At 39.1% G+C, this 20,157-nt stretch overlaps 1 protein-coding gene across 5 annotated transcripts in view; it reads right to left on the bottom strand.

The window, feature by feature from the left end:
- Positions 1-20,157, bottom strand: part of SORCS2 (sortilin related VPS10 domain containing receptor 2) — a 600,944-nt gene that overhangs the window by 240,287 nt on the left and 340,500 nt on the right. For all 5 annotated transcript variants that reach the window (XM_017828054.1, XM_017828052.1, XM_017828051.1 and 2 more), the window contains exon 3: positions 292-391. In XM_017828054.1, the coding sequence (XP_017683543.1) occupies positions 292-391 (100 nt within the window). The remainder of the gene's footprint in view (positions 1-291; positions 392-20,157) is intronic.

The raw sequence follows: 20,157 nt of genomic DNA, 5'->3' as shown, positions 1-20,157 counted from the left end.
GATGTGTGAAAAGTGACAGAATTTCCTTTTTCATTTCCATGGAAAACTCCACAAAAGCTTGATTGCCAGGAGTCCATGCCCTCAAAAGTTTTCGGTAATCATCAAGGCACTTTTTTCTTTCTATATTATTCAGGAACAATAAATATCCCCCTTCCATATGTCACAAACGCACCTAAGGTGATCTGCAACATTGTGAAAACCACTCCCCTAAACTTTGAAACCTGTAAAACACACTTTACATAGTTGCAGAATCTCACCTGCACTATAAAAAGTCATTTTTTTGCCACATACCTTTTTTTTGTTGGTGGGACAAATGTAGAAATTGTCAATAACAGTGGCAATCCCAGGCTGTAGATTCAACTTTGTGTATAATGTCCCAAAATCTGAAGACCTGAAAGAAATCAAACATCTGTAAGTGCTCTCTTCTAAAGGGTTCAGCATTGAAACTCTGCAAAAAAAGCCCCACTTTGTGGCACTAACTATCCATTTTCAATGTTTCTATGCCATCCTTTTGTTCTTTTCAGGGCTCATGAGCTAAAAGAAACCTGCCATTATTAAGTATATTATTCTAGGTTTGAAAAAAACATGCTTAGTTCTGTCTGTATTTTGCAGTCCTATGCAGTGCTAGGGTTTTTTTTTTCTGTGCAGTGACAGAAGCCCAAAATGTGCACCTTTCCATCACCACCCACAAGGTGGGAAAAAAGAGCTATGAAGAGCACAGGCTCATTGGCAAGAACTAACAGCACTTCCTCAGCTATGCAGAGAAAGAAGAGCTGACTTCAGAGCTTGCTGTTGCATAAGAGAAGAATTTGGCCTGAGATCTGGAAGACTCACATTGGACCTCTACCAGAATAAGTACTTGATAAAGGTACCCATCCACTCCTCCAGCTCTTTTTTAGAGGAGTTTTGAATGAATAAAACCAAAGTCAGTGCTTGGCCACCAGTATGTCACACACACATGTATCTATGAGTATTTCAAATGTGAGCACTCTGATGAATTTGTTTCATACTCCTGAAAAATCTGCAGTGAAAAATGGCATCCATGCTACTCATTTGTATTGCCAATGTCAATTATAAAAAGAACAGACAAGTAAAATGTTAGTATAAGACAATGCTGGTGAAATTCAAAGGAAGTCACATTCAAATTTAAATCTCTTTGGATGAAACCTTGCTTGTTCTATTTAGAATTCAATTGTATCATGCAGTCTCTCCATATTTCCAGTTATTCATTTTGCATTTGGAAAGGGACTCAGACACGTGTAAGGCACTTGTCCCCTCTTCACCAAGAAGCACTCCCTAGGGCAGAGAGTTGGTGTGAGGACTCGCACTCTATACTCCCTTTCTTTTCACCGCAATAACAATCTCCTTCACAAACAGGGCTGTAGGTACCCTGCCCAGTACCTCTGCATAATTCAAACAACTGGGAACATGCAACAGCTCTCATGTCTAAGAGAACGAAGAGGAGACCTCTGTCCCTCCCAGTGTGACACTGAGGATTGCCTGTGCAGTGATTTCTGCCCTATAAACCCAGTTCTACCACGTTCATTACTCTGAGGTGGGCTCTCCTTGCCCAGGGGAGTCACTGCTGAAGTTTGTGGGAATGTGACTGAATACAAGGAGAGAGAAAAGTGACAAACCAAATCCCTGGCCAAGTGTGTACACCTTGACAGGTAGCCCACTGCCTGAGGTATCCTCCAAGGCACATGAGGCAGATCAGTCCCTGAGGGGCTGGTGCCTGCAGGAAGCTGCCACGACAGCCCACCTGCATCCCAGTCCCACCAATGATGTCACCTAAGTTAAAGGGCACGTTGTACGAAGCCAGAGGTGTTTGCTGTGCTTTCACACATCCAGCTTTCCTCAGCATACAAGAACTTTCAGCTGTGGTCATGGAGCAGCTTTCTATGTCTTTGGCATCACCAAGCATAGTGGATGGCAAAGGATGATATGCTGGAACAGGTCCTAAGGGACACCAAGCAAAGAAGGGTTCATGTTTACCTCGTTTTTCTTCCTTCTCTAGCAGTCAAAAAACCCAACTGCTCACACACAGAACACACTCACAGCCTAAGCTGAGAGTTTAACCATTTTATAGTGATATCTGAAATGGATTTGATCTCGTTTCCCCCTTCCCTCCTCAATTTTGCTTCACCTGCAGATATACAGCAATGCATTATAGAAGTTAACGGAATCATTACCACTCAGTTTTGACAAATAATTATGTAGAAATCAAATACATAAAACTGCAGTGTACTAAGTGCTCAGCAGAGAACTAATTAAAATCCTAAGGGGAATAGGATGGACAGTGCTAAACCTAATTTGCCAGAAGTGTTCGACAGAAAAGAAATTAAAGCAAAGACTAAAATACTGACTTCAGCCAGATGTACTGAAATCATGCAGGGCAAGTATGTATGATGGAAACATAACCTAGTCTATTCTCTTTGAGGAAAGAATATCAGGTCAGTGGTTTGCCCAATAATAACATCCTGAAATAATTCTCTGAACCTTAAAGATGATTCAATTTACTTTGAAGAGGCAGTTCCAGGATTAATACAATGGAACCACTGGAGAGTGACACCACAGGAGGGATGGTGGCAGCAACTGTATCAAGGTATGAAAATATGGGCAGGAAGCCCAAAGAGAATAAGCCATTTCTAAGACAAAAAGTTCCAATTTAAAACTTCCGCTTTTAATTCTCATGACTTTTTAAAAGTACTGCAAGAAAAGAATGAGATTTAAAAAAAAATAAGAGTGTACTAAGGTTACTATGGTATTTTCAAAGGCAGAAAAACTATATAGTCAAAAATCTTTTATTTTCTGCTACAAGTTAGCAATCTCAGGGGGAAAAAAAAAACATCCAGTGCGAACCTGAGACAATAGGTTAACACATCTCCCTAAAAGTACACCAGGCCTAAGCAGGAAGACCCAGATAAGAAGCAGATCTGTGGATCTATGGAGAAATCTACTCAGACTTCCGAACCTTTTTTTTTATAGGTCAGATTTGTGGTAGCCCAGGAATGTCAGTTACTCTTTGAGACATTTATGCACAAGAGAACATAGTTCAAGGACATCAGTCAAGGGAAGCACTGTGCAAAATAATTGGTTTTCTACATCTGCTATAATACAGAGGAAACAGGCCAACATTTTTACTTGAGATATAAACTCCAAGTTCCTGTCCCTGCATATATGAAGAACTAACATTTTGTAGCACAAACCTAGAATAGAGTTCCCTGTAATTGCACTACTGGGCTGCAGATAGGATTGGGGAGGATGAATTCTGGGATCTCAGTGCATACCTATTTCAATATATTACAAAATGTGTTTTGTACCAAATTAAGGAGAGGAGAAGTCCTACAGTTTTCCAGTCATAAAGAGATTTTTTTGTCTGCTAGAAACCAAACTTGTGCTGTGTCAGAAGTGTTAAGGAGATGGGAAAAAACCCACATGAGACATCTGTGTTTATCAGTACAAACACATTCTCTTTCCTCCCTAAAAATTCATTAAAAGATATTTCAAGTTATAATGGAAAGAGAATACACATGCACCTGATGAAAAGAGGAAAACTTTCACCTACAGTAGGGTTTATTTGCAGTGGTAGCACAACAGCAAAACTCCATAAACCAGAGCAAGAAGTGTAAAGATTAATTTTGCAAAGATGAGCCTGACCTGCAGTTCTAAGTGATCCAGATGCAGTTAGTTAGAATTTTGACTTTCTGTGAGACACTGCAGGGGATACAGCAAGAGATATATAGGCTGCCCCCTCCTGCTGGGTATCCACCTGTGCACTGCAGGCTGCAGATCACATAGATGTTTCCTTGTAGAGCAGCACTCAGTGAAGGACTCATAGGAAACATATCTTCCAGTATTCAGGTGATGGGTCAGAGAACCATCAGATGGTGGATTGACATGATTCCTCATGACTGTGCAGACATCACACAACCTGAGCTTGACAGAGCCTGTGGCTGGGTGACAGTTTCTTTGAAAGTATGTACATCTGTTGAAATGTGTCATAGTTTTTTTTTTCTTTAAGGAAAAATCAGTTGTCACTGTAAGAACAGTATGTTCCAATAACAATCCTCAAAATCATACAATGATATTACAGCAGAGATATAATTAGGTATTTTTAGCTTGTTTTAATACTGTGAGATCAAAAAATAGGAAAAGGTCCAAGTGGTACAGATATGTATCCTGATGAAATAAAACTCCCAAAGCCCCTAAGATCTGAGTAAATTTGGGTCTCATCCTTAAAAATGTAACTTTTTTATATTTGAGCTAAAATAAATCTATGCTTAACATAAGTTGGAACTGTACCTAAACACTGGATCTGGACATCTTCCAACAGAAATATTGAGAAAGAAGAAGAAATTTAACAGATACAAAAAGAGACATGAACCAAATGTTTGCCTGTCTAAACTTCACTATCATACAGTTCTCCAGTGCTGACTCACACCTATGATTCAATATTGCTCATTGTTAGTTGTTTTCTCCAGATTATATTTACAAGGAGATATTAATATATAAGAAACATTTAAATTAATATAGTAGGATGTTAATGAAGATTCTTTGAGATGAAAATTTCATTCACAAGTCAAATTTCATACTCAAAGAAAACATGAACTGCAAAAAATGCTTTCTCCTCCTTTTTTTTTTTCTAATGAATTGAAGAGATACACTAGAAAGAGAATGGCTGGAATGCTTAACACACATCTTCATCAAATTTCCTCTACCTTTTCTTCTTGAAGATTAACTCAAGCTCCGTTCTAGTCAAATGAGCCATACTGCAAAAGCCCCATTAGCTTAAAATCCTGGAAGACAACACTGAAGAGATTTCAAATGACTCATGGATTACTTAACTGGTGAAACAAAAAGAAAGTCTTTGAAAAAAAAATACAAAAGATCTGCTGGTTTAGATCATTCGTAAGTTGTTGAAAAAAAAGATTCACTGAGATGCACGTTACAGAATCAAGGAAGAGTGGATCTGTGCATAAAACTCACTGGACTGCTTCCCACTTAATTTTCTCCAGACTGCATTGCAAATGTTGTCTTCTTGCCTATCCCTCCTTTCGGTCGAGAGAACAGTCCAGGATTTACAGCATGAACTTTAAAATGCAGGAGAAATTATTTTAGGTTCATGCTCTATCACAGACATATCTAACAGTAGGATTTTCTTTGTGCTCTGGTCCCTCACCTGAAAAATAGAGACAACGCTGTTTACTACACCTCAAATGCCTGTAAGGAGCACAAGCCCTATGAGGACTGGCTGATGGAGCTGGGGTTGTTTAGGCCAGAGAAGAGGTCTCAGGGGAAACCTCATCACTCTCTACAGTTACCTGAAAGGAGCTTGTAGCCAGGTGGGGGTTGCTCTTCTCCCAGGCAACCAGCAGTAGGACAAGAGGGCACGGTCTTTAGCTGTGCCAGGGGAGGTTTAGGTTGACATTAGAAAGAAATTCTTTACAAAGAGAGTGATCAGACATTGGAATGGGTTGCCCAGGGATTCACCATCTCTGGAGGTGTTTAAGAAGAGAGTGGATGTGGCACTTAGTGCCGTGGTCTAGTTGACAAAGTGGTATTGGGACATAGGTTAGACTTGATGATCTCAGAGGTCTTTTCCAACCTAGTGGATTCTGTGATTCTGTAGGACAGCAGGGCAATGAAGAACTGGTTGATGGAGTATCTAGAACAGATACATCAGAAGTTTCAACAACTGCCAGAACAAACCTACTGAAAGGAAAGTAACCAGAGGAATATCATTAAAGAAGTTGAACATTAACGTATCTTTTTCACTTGAACAGCACAGAAGACTTCAAGGGCTCTTACATGTCCAATGTGGAAATTGCAGAGGCTTTGGTTAGCCTCATAAAATCCTTTCAAACAGCAACAAAAAACCTCCAAAACCCCAAAGCCTTTCTTCAGAGTACAAACACATTGTAACATTGGATTCCAATACGTGACTCATATATTAAGGAATTCATGCAGATGAAAGCTTCTTCAAAGGCTGTAGAAGAGTAGGACTCCCAGCAATCCAATTAACACCCAGCAATCCAATTAACAGATTACTCATCAGCTATCAGCTTTGCAGGAGTACTTTCTGGAAATACCTCCCTCTACTTTCCAGAAAAGTTCAACCTTTTTTTTCTCTCAAAAACAGAAATATAGAAATGCTTCTTCCTTAATCCACTTTTACGCTAAAGAATCAATGGCGTAGGCAAGAGGTAACAAATAAATAGTTTAGCAACTTCACATTTAGTCAATACAGATTTTACTTTCTTTTCCCAAAAGCACCACAAAGATGAACGTGTCCTGTTTTCACTAACAATCCATTATTGACAACATATATTGATAACATATCTGATAGCATATATCCTTTTAAGAGCTGTGGACAATCATAACAGCCTTTTTTAAGTGTCCCGCTCTGTAATGCTCTGATGTGTACAGGACATGGTGCAACTTTGCATTTATACAGCTATAGAGACTCCTTGCAATTTTTACAGTTATTAATGTCCATATATATTTGATTGTAAAATGATGACCTGAAAAACTGCACATGAAAAAAAGCAAATTAAACAAAAAAACTGCATTTATATTGAGTGAGAACTCTAGGAGGATCATAAACATCGTAAATACTAGAACTAGACTTTTATTCAATGCATTAAACATACCCAATTCAACTGGCCACACTGAGAGGGAAAACCAGTCCCCTGAAGCCAATAATAAATGTAAGGATTACCACGCTAGGTGACTTCAGGGAGTCAGATTCTTCCTCAGGAACTATGGTTCCTAATTTCCCAGTGACAAATTAAGGCATGACCTTATTTTGCAATGCACTTATATCTCACAGTAGACAAATGCTGTATGACACTACACTGGGTTTTGCCCTGACGAATTGACGACTGGGTTCCCTGACACCACATGGTACCCAGCCTGACTGGGCCCCACACTGGCAGGCCAAGCTGCAGTTTTCTACCCTGATGTTGAAATTAACTTTGAATAAAGTGTTTTGGTGCCCACGTTTTCTAGGAATTATCCTGTCTCAGAGCTGTCTGGACCCAATGCTTCCTAATGTACAGGAACCACTCATGTTTTCTTATGAGAGAACATGGAAGGTGATAAACAGAGCTCTTTGTACAGAAGGGGGTGTTACTTGATGCAGATACCACAATTACATAATATATATTTTAGGTACTATATCATTTTTTCCCTTACTGTATCTTCTCTCATGCATTTATCAGGTACTGTTTTTGGTTAATTACTTAACACACACACTCTTAAACTCCAATAGTTAGCAGCATTGTGTCTTTAGAATCTACTACATATCTTTCAGTGCAGTATTTAAACATTCCTACTCTGCATAGATTCACTGTACACCATCATAGTTATCTTTTTCAGTCCTTCATTTGTCCTTCAATATACCACAAACATCCTGCTCATTAGCCCATAATCACCCTGCTTATCAGTTACATTTCCAAGCTCCTCATTACTTTCCTGCACAGCTCCAATAATTAGCCTTCATATTCTGCAGGCCCACAAAACATCACATTAGCTTCTATTGGCTGCAGCCATCACCTTTTCTCTCAGAAACTGTTAGTTTAAACTAGACACCTATTCTGAAGCTCCTGCCTTGGTGCATTAATTCCACCACCAACACACAGCACTTGCTGACGGTACATCTTGGAAGGCACAGCCTGTAGCCACGCTTGCAGTACACAGATACTTGTGATGAATCCATTCAGCCATGAAACAAGCAGTGTCACAGTGACAAAGCAGACAAGACACCTCCAGGAAGACAGGGCTATGTCTTACTTTTGCAAAAAGTAAAAGCTTTGGGTTATTTCTTCATTCTTAGCTTTGCAGCCACAGCAGGGCTCAGGCGGGTGGCGGAGCACGGTGCCCTTGAGGGGCATGGGGGCACCTGAAGGTGCCTGTGGGCAACTTAAAAATTCCCCACATCATTCTACCCCAGCTGTTTGCTCCTGTTAAAAACATTGCTGAAATTATTCATGTTCAAATTAGTGTTTTTGAAGTCTTGCTTTTAACCCAGATCATTTCACTAATCCGGTTTACAACCCGTTCCCACAAACAGTTGTAGTGACCTACAAAAGGGAGTAGAAAACAAGAATGAAATTCTGGGAAATAGGGAAAGACCAATTTCTTACCACAGTTTGTTCATTGAATTCAATGTATTGCATAACCAACAGTTAGTATGCAAGCATTTATCCCAAGAAACAGTCCTGTGTAGATTTAGATTCAGCAGCTGCAAGTCCAGCACTGCATTAGTAGGTCTCAGCAAGGAATGGAGTCTATCATGGAGCATTTGAGGTGTTTGCTACCAAAAGACTGCTCTGGTGTATTAGAAACATAAATGAAATACCAGAACTGATAGCTCAGTGCTGCAAAAATTATTAATATTAATTGGAGGGGGTGTTACCATAAAAATGCTAGCTAGATTAGAGTAGGGGAAGAATATTACCATTAGGTATATATTTATATTAATACTTCACTTCCTACATAAGGAAAAGGTTGGGTTTTTTGGGTTGGTGTTTGTTTGTTTGTTTTTATAATTTAGGAAAAAGTAAAAAGAAACAAAAGTCTTTGTTGCTAAAATGTAATTCTCCAAAATTAGTCTTACTAACTATATTGACAGAAGTGGAAACATCCATCTATCACTTCCAGTAGGATTCCTCTTTTATGAGTGCTGTGAGTGGAAATAAGTAGTTACAAAGGAAAATTTTTCATCTCACATATTTGTGTTCTTTGGGAAAAGGAGATGGTTTAAGAATTTTTTCTTGAGGTTTGCAAGGAATATTAAAATTCTTTACCACGGTAAAATGCTAAGCATTTCCCACAGCCCAGGCTTTTTCTTTAAACCACTACACACAGTTGAAATATTTCAGAGACTACTTCATTCTCAGTCAGGCAGCTCCTTGGAAGGCAAGAAGCATGTTGGGATGTATGAGAGAATTTGGCCTTGTGCTTTCTGACCAGAAAATTTTCTTGTAATCACTGGATAGAACTGGTTGGAATGAGAACATTTACAAAATTAAAAAAGAACTGATAATAATTAATTGTATGTGCTCATTCACATGCAATGATCTGTTCCTCTAGCAACGGGCTCTGCCAGCTATAATGGTCTGCTACTCACTCTTCAGTAAGCAGAACCCTTCTTTAACTCCATTTGTAGAACTTTTTGCTTTTGCTCCTGAAATGCTGACCTCCATTTTATGATTGCTGTGGGGGAGGCGAAAGGGGGAATGAACTATCTGGCCAGGATGTAGCACTTTATAAAAAGGTAAATGAAGTCAATATTTTGTCAGTAATTTGACTGTGGTATTCTGCACCTGAAGCCAAATGCTTGGCAGAACTAAGGGAGTAACTAGACCTTTTAAAAAGAATAAAAATCCTAAACAATAAGTAAATTCAGATAAATAGAATATGGAAGGTATCAAGCCTTATGCTGAGCGTATTAGAGACCCACAGTTTTCTCTTGTAAGTTTTCTGGCATGCTTTTCCACAACTGCAAGTACACATCAGGGATGGAGGCTGGGCAGTGCTCAGAGGCAGCTCAAGTTCATCCAGGATATCAGTTCCCGTGTCCCCCACGTCAAAGGAGTGATTATTTCAAGTTATTACTATTACATCAGGAACAAAACCTTTACAAGGAATTTTAAAGCATTGTTTTGAATTCCTGTCCTGCAACAGAAGTTCACAATCCATGTCAAAAACATCATCTGCCTCAACCACGCCCATGAATGAGGTTGCCATGATGTGTCTGAATCATGAAAACATTCAGATGGTGAAACAAGATCAGGTTTTCCTAACAGCCTCTAAATCACTGTGTGTCTGTGCTGCCTGAGCTGGCAGTGTGAGGAACACAGTGGTAAGCCTGCAGGTAGGGATGGGAGGAGGCACACATGAGGGTGCTGCAGCAACCAGGGCCATCGGGGAATTCAAATGATCACAACCACTTCAACAGGATTTGTTTCTGTTACTTGCTAATAATCCCAGCTGTAATCTCCTAATAGCCTTTTACAGTTGCTGAAGGGTTTTTTTGGGGGGATTTATTTTGTTTAGAGCTTTCAGCAGCCCAATTTCCCTTGCAGTCATTCTCCTGTAACTGCAGTGACACCTGTGGAGGGCTGAGCCCATCAGCTGTAGTTTGGCCTGCTGCTGAACTTGGCAAGCCAGCAGCACATAAAGCCCCAGCAGATGTTTCTGCTTTAATAGCAGCTCTTTCAAACCCTTGGCCAGACATAAATCCAAAATAGATCCAGGAAAGAGACAAACAGTGCCACCATCATGGCTCTTAAAATTAGGAGGCAGAACTAGCCTTTTCTGCAGGACCCTGAGAGGCCATTAGCAGCAGAAGGTGCCGTGAAGTGTTGCCATAAATTATGCTGACAGATTATGAGGGCCAGCCACAGCAAATGCAGTACTTTTTGCACTGTGTCGCAGTTTGCTAGGAAACAGAATCCTAAGACAAATACACGCATTTACATACTCAGTTTCCAAACTGAGAAGATTGTGCTTCATAGCAACAAGTACAGGAAGCAGCCAATTTTATGGCTGTTAACATCTTCACATGGATCTAGGGTGCTTCCACGCCACATTAATGAACATTCCAAAAATAAAACAGTAAGGCAATGATCCTTGGTCAAAGAGATCTTCTGAATACATGCCTTGCTGGATCTGTTTTGTAAAAAGAAAGCTGCACTTAAGAGTGTGTTCACAGCTGCCACAGTGCTTTATAGGAGAGAGGGTTGATATATACAGGGGTGACGTGCTAATACATCCATTCACTTGACGATGACTAACTGCCCTTAACAGAAGATTGGTCCACTATAAATTATTGGCATGTAATTTCAAATGCATGTGAAAACAACCCCCACAGAATAAGAATAGTTCTCTACATTCGAAATAACTCAAAGCACTCAAGAATGTGAAAACTTCAGTCATATTCTTGTCTGACACTAAAGGATGTCAGACATCCTAGGAGATTAGGAAGAGAAAAAAGTGACCCAGTGTCTAAAAAGAAGTTCTTTTTGTAGGAATGAAGGTTATTGCGTGTTCTCCTGCTTCTCCTATCATCTATTATTCAAGCTCAGATGGAGCTGCCAGTAGCAGATGCAGCTCTGCAGATCTGGGGCTGCTGGGGTGTCTGGGCTCTCTCACTGAGGCTGGACAGCAGAGGATGAACTCCTTTGCAGGAGCCTTGTGGTGGTGGAAGGTCACCAAGTGAAGAGCTGCAGATGGAGGTCAACTGACTTCACAGTTTCCAAGACAATGAGAAAGAGATCCAAGGGATAACAGCAGCAAGCTTGTAGATGATACAAAACTGTGAGGAGTGGCTGATACATCAGTAATATATCTTGTGGAGACACAGGCAAACAGGAATCTCATGGAACTCAACAAAGGGAGGTGGAAAGTCCTGCACCTGGGAGGAATAACCCTCTGCACCAGTCCATACTGGAGGCCAGCAGGCTGGAAAGCAGCCTGGCAGAAAAGGTCCTGGGGGGTCATGCTGGGCATCAAGTTGAACCTAAGACAACAAAGTGCCCTTGCAGCAAAGGCAGCCAACAGTCTCTGGGCTGCATCAGGAAGACCATTTCCAGCAGGCCAAGGGAGGTGATCGTTGCCACTCAGCACTGCTGAGACACATCTGCAGTAATGTGGCCCCTTGGTATGAGAGGCACTGATACACTGGATAACAGCCAGCAAAGAGCCACTAAGATGATTAGAAACTGGAGCATCTATCACCAAGGGCAAGGCTGAGCAAGCTGGGACTGGTCAGCCTGGAGAAGAGAAGACTCAAGGGAAATTTTATGAATGTGCATAAATAACTGATGTGAGGGAGTATGTAGATGGAACCAGACTCTCCTTGGCAGTGCTCAGAGACAAGAGACAATGGACACAAACTGAACATAAGAAAAAATCTTTTTTTACCATGAGGGTGGTTGAACAGTTGAACAGTGCCCAGGGAACTTGGGGTATCTCCATCCTTGGAGATACTCAAAAGTCAACTGGACAAGATCTAGACCACTGTGCTTTGAGCAAGGGGGCTGGATTCAACCATGTCAAAGAGTTCTCTTCCAACCTCAATCCATTTGTGATTCTGTAGTTACTGAAAATTACGTTCCGTGATTTGTCTTTGTTGAAGACACTGTGTGACAAAACCAATTTTCTTTAGGAAAAAAAAGTCATACAAGGAATTTAGCTGCATATTTTCTAGGAAATCCACACCTTCACATACAGTTCTTGACCATACTAAACCCAAAAGCTTTGTCATTTTGTTTTGTCTTTAAGTTCAGCATAATTGAACTCTGCCTGGAGTGTGCTTGTTCCAAAGAAGTTCCTAACTGGCAGCAGTGTTGTTTAAGCCAACAAAAAAACCTTCACATTTAATGATAAGCAAAGTACTTATGACATAAGGCCTGAACAATCTTTGGATTAAGTCTGAAATTACAGTTGTATCCCAAACTCTACATTTGTGCTCTGAAAAGTGGCACAAAAGCATTTAATCTACATTTCTTTTTTTGCAGTCATATAACTAAGTTTCTGCCCAAAGCAGTCAAGCTTAAATGAAAAGAAAAAAAGAAAAAAAGGTGGTTTTGTCCAATGAAGGCTTGTTTCCCCCCCCACTTTTCTGCTGTTGTTGATTCCACTCTAAACCACTACTTTGAGGAATTTAACCTATGAAAGCTCTGGCAAACCTTTTGGTATATGTGGTCAAGCCTCAGGTTCATAGGGAAAGTTCAGTACAACACTACTACTCTACAAATAAATGTACAGATCCTAAATTCTAGCCACCAGTCCCAGTAGGCATATTTTATTAAGTACCTTTTATACATGACTGAGAAAACAGTTTGATCTTACCCCAATAAACTGAAAACCGACATGCCAGTGTTTGGGAAGAGACCAAGATACACTTGCTGTTCTTACTTCCAAATCATGTCCACTTCAGAGCAGTATTTTTCAAAGAAATCCAAACTCCGGCTATCACTGAAGAAAGCCAGAGTAAGGTGGTCAGGAGGAGTCACTCAATGCAATGCCTACTGCCCCACATTTGTCAGAAAACCCATGGAAAACCACAGACTGAAATCTGCCCTCCTTCCTCATAAAATCATAGAATCATTTAGGTTGGAAGAGATCTCTAAGATCACCAAATACAACCATTAACCCAGCGCTGCCAAATTCACCACATAAGATACATTTATATATAAATAACAGCAAATTCATGTATCTTGTGTGCAGAATGGATCAGACTTGATCTCCAGGTACGAATGGACTTATTTGCTTTTACTGAGACAAACTCTCATTATCCTCATGAGATAATGACCAAATGAAAAAGCTCCACTATGTATCTAAGGACACATATAATACACTGACAGCTGAATGCATCTGAAGTCCTTTATCATGTAGGCATTTTATATTTTCTCTAATTTTTAATATCCTGTGCTAATAAAAATGAGATATTTGAGTCACAGTTTTGTTGTTCCTATATATTTACTTAGTAGGTAAAGGGAAATCCTTCTTCCAGAGCCATCTGTCTAACTTTAGACTGTGTCCTTCTATTAAAGTGGGAGACTGGCTGTATTTAACATTACCATTTATTAACCTGTCTGTAACATAACCCTGTAGAACAAATGTCAAAGAAGATTTAATAAACTTAAACACAGTGGCAACACAGGGCAAGCTAAAAAATGCTAAAAACTTTCCGCCTATAGACAGAGGAAAATGACCCAACTTCTGAAAGCGTATTTGCCAAATGCATCATGAGTGAAGCTTGCAGACTGACATAAAAGAGTATTCAATAATTGAAATTAAAAATTCTTTAATGGTTGTAAATTATCATCCTTCAGTTATCAATACTAAAATGTCATAATTCTTAAATTAAATTTAACCATCTTGCTTATTTTAGTTACTTTAATATGTATTGTTCAGAACACATTGGCATAATAGAATTTTTTCTATTTCCAATTTTCAGAAGTTTTAAACTGCAGAAAAGGTTCTCCTACAGGAGACAACCATATTTCCAGGCGATATATAATGGTTCATTATTAACTACTAGTCCAAGGATATCAAAATGGACATCATGCACATATATTTCCAAGATAATTTTTTGTCATGTTCTAATCTCTTTTCTTTATTAAGAATTTGCTAGTAAAACTGATTGATAGGTAGTCTTATTGTACCAGGAGGACGTGTCATTCAACTCTTTGACCTTGTCTTCACACTAACAGTCAAGTGTCTTTGAAATCTGTTTACTTCAGAATTTACAAGAGCATTAAAGACAGGATGTCAGCACGTCTCAGGTTTGAAAAGATCTAATAATAGTAAATGAGTTTGGACAGTAGGGTCATCTATAATGTACTTTTAGAAAGAGAGACAAATTTCATTCTTCCACCTCATGATTAAAGACAAGTAAAACCATTTTTAAACCATGTTTTATACTTGAACTTTTTTTATTATTTTTTTTTTTAACTGGGGAACATTCTTTATGTTTTGAAGTCAAGACAGACCACATTACAAGAGATCAAAAAAAGAACTTTACTGTCAAATAAAAGGTTTGACTCAACAGATGCAAAACACTTTCCAGAAGCAGTTAGAGAACCTAAAAAGCTTACTCTTACTGGGCAAGTTTTAGAAGCAGACTCCATGACTCAAAGCTGGTTTACTCTTTCATCATTATGTACAATGTATTTGTCCCTCATTTTGTCACCAACATGAAGCCTGCATTCCTGCACTTCAGAGTCACAAAAATGAGACAGCTAGATTTAAGGAGGGTGATGAAGGAAGGAAATATTATGCAGTGGTAATACTTTCCTTTCTTCCTTCCTTCGGATTATTACATCAAAAAATTATATATGGCAAAAATTTTCCTTTGTATTTGCTAAAGACCCCTTGCATTGCTGCATAACTGTCTCAGAAGGAAAAGTGATCTTTTGTTCCAACTCTTTCCAATATAATTGCATTCTCCTTATTTACCTGCTCACAAATCTATCTATTCTACATCATGACATTAGTAAGAATGATACGAAATATGATAATCAGATGACCCATCAAATCCCATAGAATTTGTCCTCCAGTATCAGTACTGTGTCTCCAGGAACTGACTAATCTAGCATAACAAGGAACAGTCACGTCACATCTGTATTTGCATTGGCCACATATGGACTATTCAGCAGCTATGTGTGGACAGCATTTTGATTAGCACTTAAAGTTTATAATTATTTTTGTTATAGTTTTTGGATCTGTCTCACATTTTCCTAACATTTTGCATATTTTACATAGATAAACAAAAGTGTACTCAACACAACTGAGCTTCAGACACTTCAAATTTCCTAAAATATTACAAAAGGTCAGAAAAACTTCTGGGTTTGTCTCAATAAAGCATTAAAATAGAACCTGTTGATACCTGTTGCCTCTAAGACACTGAAGGATGTAAAAATGAAGGATATTACCATATGATCAAAGAAAGCTGTAAATAATTATAAAAAGAAGTAAAATAAGAAGTAGCTTTGAGTCACTTATCCCTTATAAGTAAGGGATATTAGCTGATGGACTGATAAGAAATTTCAAGTGATTCCAAATTATTAAGCTATTCACACTGACATTCAAAATGTAATTACTTTCAAACCACACAGTAGAGTTGGATTAATGGAACAAATACAAAATCCATGAGTCATGTGTACTTATTATGATGAGGTTTTGATCTTTTATCATTTCAGTTCTGTGGCTTTACTAAATAACAACAATAAGTACCACCACATTCAGACTAACATCTTTACACATACTGTCAAGTACAAGAGGAAAGAAAATAAGAACATTTATGTTATATTTTCAATGGAATATCTGAAAGAAAAATACAGCTTGGGTTACTTTATGTAGATTTTTTCAGGCTTTAGTTTTATGCTTTGCAGTGGTCTCTTCAAATCTTTAGGTACAAATTTGGGGGAAAATGCGTTCCATTTGTCAGTAAATGTATCAAATGGCACAGAAGAATGTGGGAAGGAATTAGTTCTGCGGTTCCTCAATCTCTTGAGCACCAGATACGCAAAAGCAGAGGTATAACAAAACAAGAAGACAGCAGCATCTTCCATATCTCGAAGTTGTAGGGAATAAGCAGTACTGTGAGGCATACAATACCTAGACATGTACGTGATTTCATCATTCTAAGACCTAAGGTCCTGAGGAGGGAAACATGATCTATTATCCTCTGCTGCCCACCCCATCTCTGCTTGTTACTTCCCTCAACTTCCCCACTGCTTTAAAGTCTCTGAGCAGGAAAGAAGAATTTGCCATTGGAAATGGCTGACCTTTAGTAACTGCATTTCAAATTATTATCATAGCACTAATTACACATACAATCTCTTCTTTGCCTTCCCCATAAGAACAGCATTGTTTTTTTCTTTTTCTTCCTTATCTTTTGGCAGTGATTACACAAGACTCAGTGTGTAGCAGCAGCAAGGGGAGGAAAATGCATTAGTCCTTATTTTGAAAACTGGACATGCTGGGCACAGATTTCATCTAAATTGCAGGTACAGCATGACTAACAGTACTGGTAGCAATGTCAGGCATCCTTGGCACACAGTCAAGAAGGACTATTTGCATTTGCTTTGGAATTTTCCTGTTATGCTCTCTTTTAGCATATAAGTGCCTTTGTGTCCCATCTCAGACAAGAGACATCAAATTCCTTAAATATCAGGCAGGCTGTCTGCAGGTAACTGGTTCCAAAAATTTTAGATAAGTGGTCGGAATATTTCAAATATCACTATACTTTACGCTCCCAGTTGAAAACAACACACCTGCAATGTAGATCCAGAGCTCAGCTGTGAAGCACTGGCCCATGGACTTGCCACCCTTACCACCCGAGTTTCCATTACAGCAGAGAAAAGGTGAAACTCTGAGAACAGTGAGACACATTGCATTTTCTGAAAATGGTAAATATTCTTCAAAGGTGTATACAGGAAAGGAAGAAATGCTAAGAGGCAGAGAACAGTCCATCCTTTAAGACCCCAATAAAAAGGCACCTACCTAAATAAATCACTTGGAATCAAGCTCTGTGCTTTCTATGTATACGAACACTAAATTCATCTCAATACAGCAGTATATCACAGAACATTATATTCCAGACAAATTACTCTATTGTTTGCAAATTATCAACAATAGTTGCCTCAGAATATTTGTAAAGTAATCCTTGACCTATATCTTGTTAGGTATAAAGTAACATGCTTCCTTATGCCCTGTCAGAGCTCAGGTAAGTTTAATTTTGCCTGATCAGCTTGTGACTTGTAGAATCAGAGGAGTCCTTAGTGTTTGTGATTATAAATTCCAACTGCCATCCTCAAGAATTCTGTAATGCATAGTTAAAATGTATTGATTTGGCAAATCCTGCCATATGCTGAAGTCTATTTGTAGAAAATGAACACAAGACGTGTCTAGACAGGATTGAAATAAATTAATTCTCAAATATGAGCTAATATTCACAGAAAACAATATTCTGTTGCTTGACTCAAGCAGAACAAGACATTCAATTATGCATGTGGGTTTTTATGCCCTGTGTCCCAGCATAAGTTTTGGCTCCTCAATCTGTTGCCACGTTCTTCCTGTCTGAAACCAAACTCAGCTGCAACCTCAAATACACTCAAATACAGAGAAGACTTCCAAGGGAAAATTAACAGCCACAACCACTCCTCTGAGTTGCATCCTCACTGATTCCATGATGTATTGTTGTCAATTAATCCTCATTTTGGGAGGAACGCTACCATATTGTCCATCAAATCACACCATCCACAGAACAAAACAATGACAGCTCCTAACCTCAGAACAAAAACCTGCAGAGAGATGCAGAGTACTAGTGCTGGGTCCAGTCTGCTCCTAGAGAACACCTGGTTTTGAAAAACAGTGATATGAAATATGGAATTGTGTCTACATGCTATAAAGTACATGGTAACAACTACTAGGCAAGGCTGATTCTGTTTAAACGCCACACTGTGAATCCCAAATACACCTAGGAGCTTGGCAGAACTTGAGAAAACAAGTTGTAATGACAGCAGCCCTTCTCAGTTATGGAAGTTTATCACACAGGAGCCAGAGCTCCTGGTCACTTTGTGTTCCAGAGGAAAGCCACGTGCTCATCCAGAGACAAGGAAACATTCCAGCATTATCCTTCCATTTCTCTGCCAGCTACCACTATCCCTGCTGATGCAGAATACTTTCTAACTTAACAATTCATTATCTAAAAAGTGCTTCAAAATGTAAAGGTCATTCTCCTATTGTCATCCACTATAGTGAAACATTTATAAATACACTATTTCTTCCTGAAATCTGCTTATCCCAGTGGTTAAGAATCATTTCAATTGAGAACATGTCCCCATCCAAAGCAAATATTATTTCCATAATCAAAAATCACTGTTTCTCTTCCCCAACAACTTGAGTCCATCTCAACAGAAGTGTGCAGTGGGAGCAGTTCAAGAGGTTTTTTTAGTTCACCTGATGAACCACTTGCAATAGAGCTTTCTACCCTTTAAGGAGGTCTCTCAATTAGCCTTTGTGTACTGCATAGGCATTCAATAATGCATACTCTTTTGCCTAAGTACTCCCTAAGCACACTGCTCCTCTCTCTGGAACTAATAGTGACTGAACAGAAGAGGTAATTTGACTAAACAGAACTGTAAAACACAAGTGATGTTTGCTGCACTTACCGGAGATGCAGAACTGTCACTGTACCTGTCCCAACAAACCTAATCACAGAACAAGTCCTTCATCAGCTGGCCTGCACTTCTGCCTTTTTGGCAATGTTTTGCCACTTGAAAACATCCCACATTCAATCTTAACCTTGGAATTACTCCATCTAATGTATTTTGGAATACTCCAACTTTCATAAAAATTTGATTTCACTATGGAAAATTACAAATGCCATCAATCAGAACCACAAACATTTCTTAGCTCCTCTTCTTCACATATGTTTGGAGAGTGTTCATGTTTGTCTGAAAATGTTTTCAAGTGGAAATGGCTGTACCACATAACAGTTATATATAAATCAGCCTCTAGCTGAGGTCCTACAGGTATTGCCATGCACAATGCTCACATCCTCCAGTAACTACTATGGGCTACTGTTAATACCAAAGCCATCGATAGCTTTTCTTTTTTAAAATGGATCCTAAGCTCAATAATGAAGTAATGTGATTTCAGTGTTCTACCTTTATAAGAGATGACATCTGTGTACAAGATCAAATTCATTTACAACTTGGCCCATGGTAGGGTGACTGGAACTAGATGCTCTTTAAGGTCCCTTTCAGCACAAGCCATTTTATGATTCTGTGAAGTCCGCATGGGGATCCAGGAGAGCTAGCAGAGCTGTTTTCTATATTTGACAGCATAAAACCAGGAGGTAATGCTGCAACTCTGAACATGCAAGCCTGGTAGAAATTGTTAGTTCTTCCAGATCTAAAAGATGCAGGGTGTTTCAGGTAACAAAGAGTACTGAAAATGCATTAGGGCAGAAATGTGAACATAACACGAAGCAGAAAAAAATCTAAATGAACCTTCTTGATTTGAGCATAAATCACAATTAGCAGTCAAGATTCCAATTTCCTGTCACAGTGTCTAAAAATATTTATTTTTTTTTTGTATACAACTGCTGTAAAAATAACTTTCATCTCAGCAAAAGTGTTTCAGTCCTCAATCCGTCCATTGCTGAACTGTGACTCTAAACATGGTTCCTGCACACAGGTAATTCACAATGACAGAAGAACCTCACAGGATCAAAAACGTGTTTTCTCTATAAGAAATGAAACATCCTGGGGGCAGGCAGAAGAGCTGCCAACTGCTGGGTTACTGGTGAACTGCTCACCTTCAGAGAGGATTCTTTCAGGTGTCCCATCCACCTCAAACACTCCAGGGTGCCCTGCCTGCTCTGCCACGCCCATCTCCACCCTGGCAAAGGCAGTTACAGGGATACAACAAAATGAAGCCTTTGCCTCTCTCAAATTCCCATCAGATCTTGCTGTAGGTTATTACTCTCTGTGATAAAAATGTCACACCACTTTTCAGTGTGAGTTTATACTACTTTACACAGGAATATCACACCACAAAGAACAGCGTATCTGTAGCAATGAGGCAAATTTTGCTTTATTGTACAAACTGTTAGTGAAGTTAGTAACAAAC

The sequence above is a fragment of the Lepidothrix coronata genome, unplaced genomic scaffold (assembly GCF_001604755.1).
Source record: "Lepidothrix coronata isolate B3197 unplaced genomic scaffold, Lepidothrix_coronata-1.0 Scaffold145, whole genome shotgun sequence".
NCBI lineage: Eukaryota > Metazoa > Chordata > Aves > Passeriformes > Pipridae > Lepidothrix > Lepidothrix coronata.
This window is presented reverse-complemented; position numbering and strand designations above follow the sequence as displayed.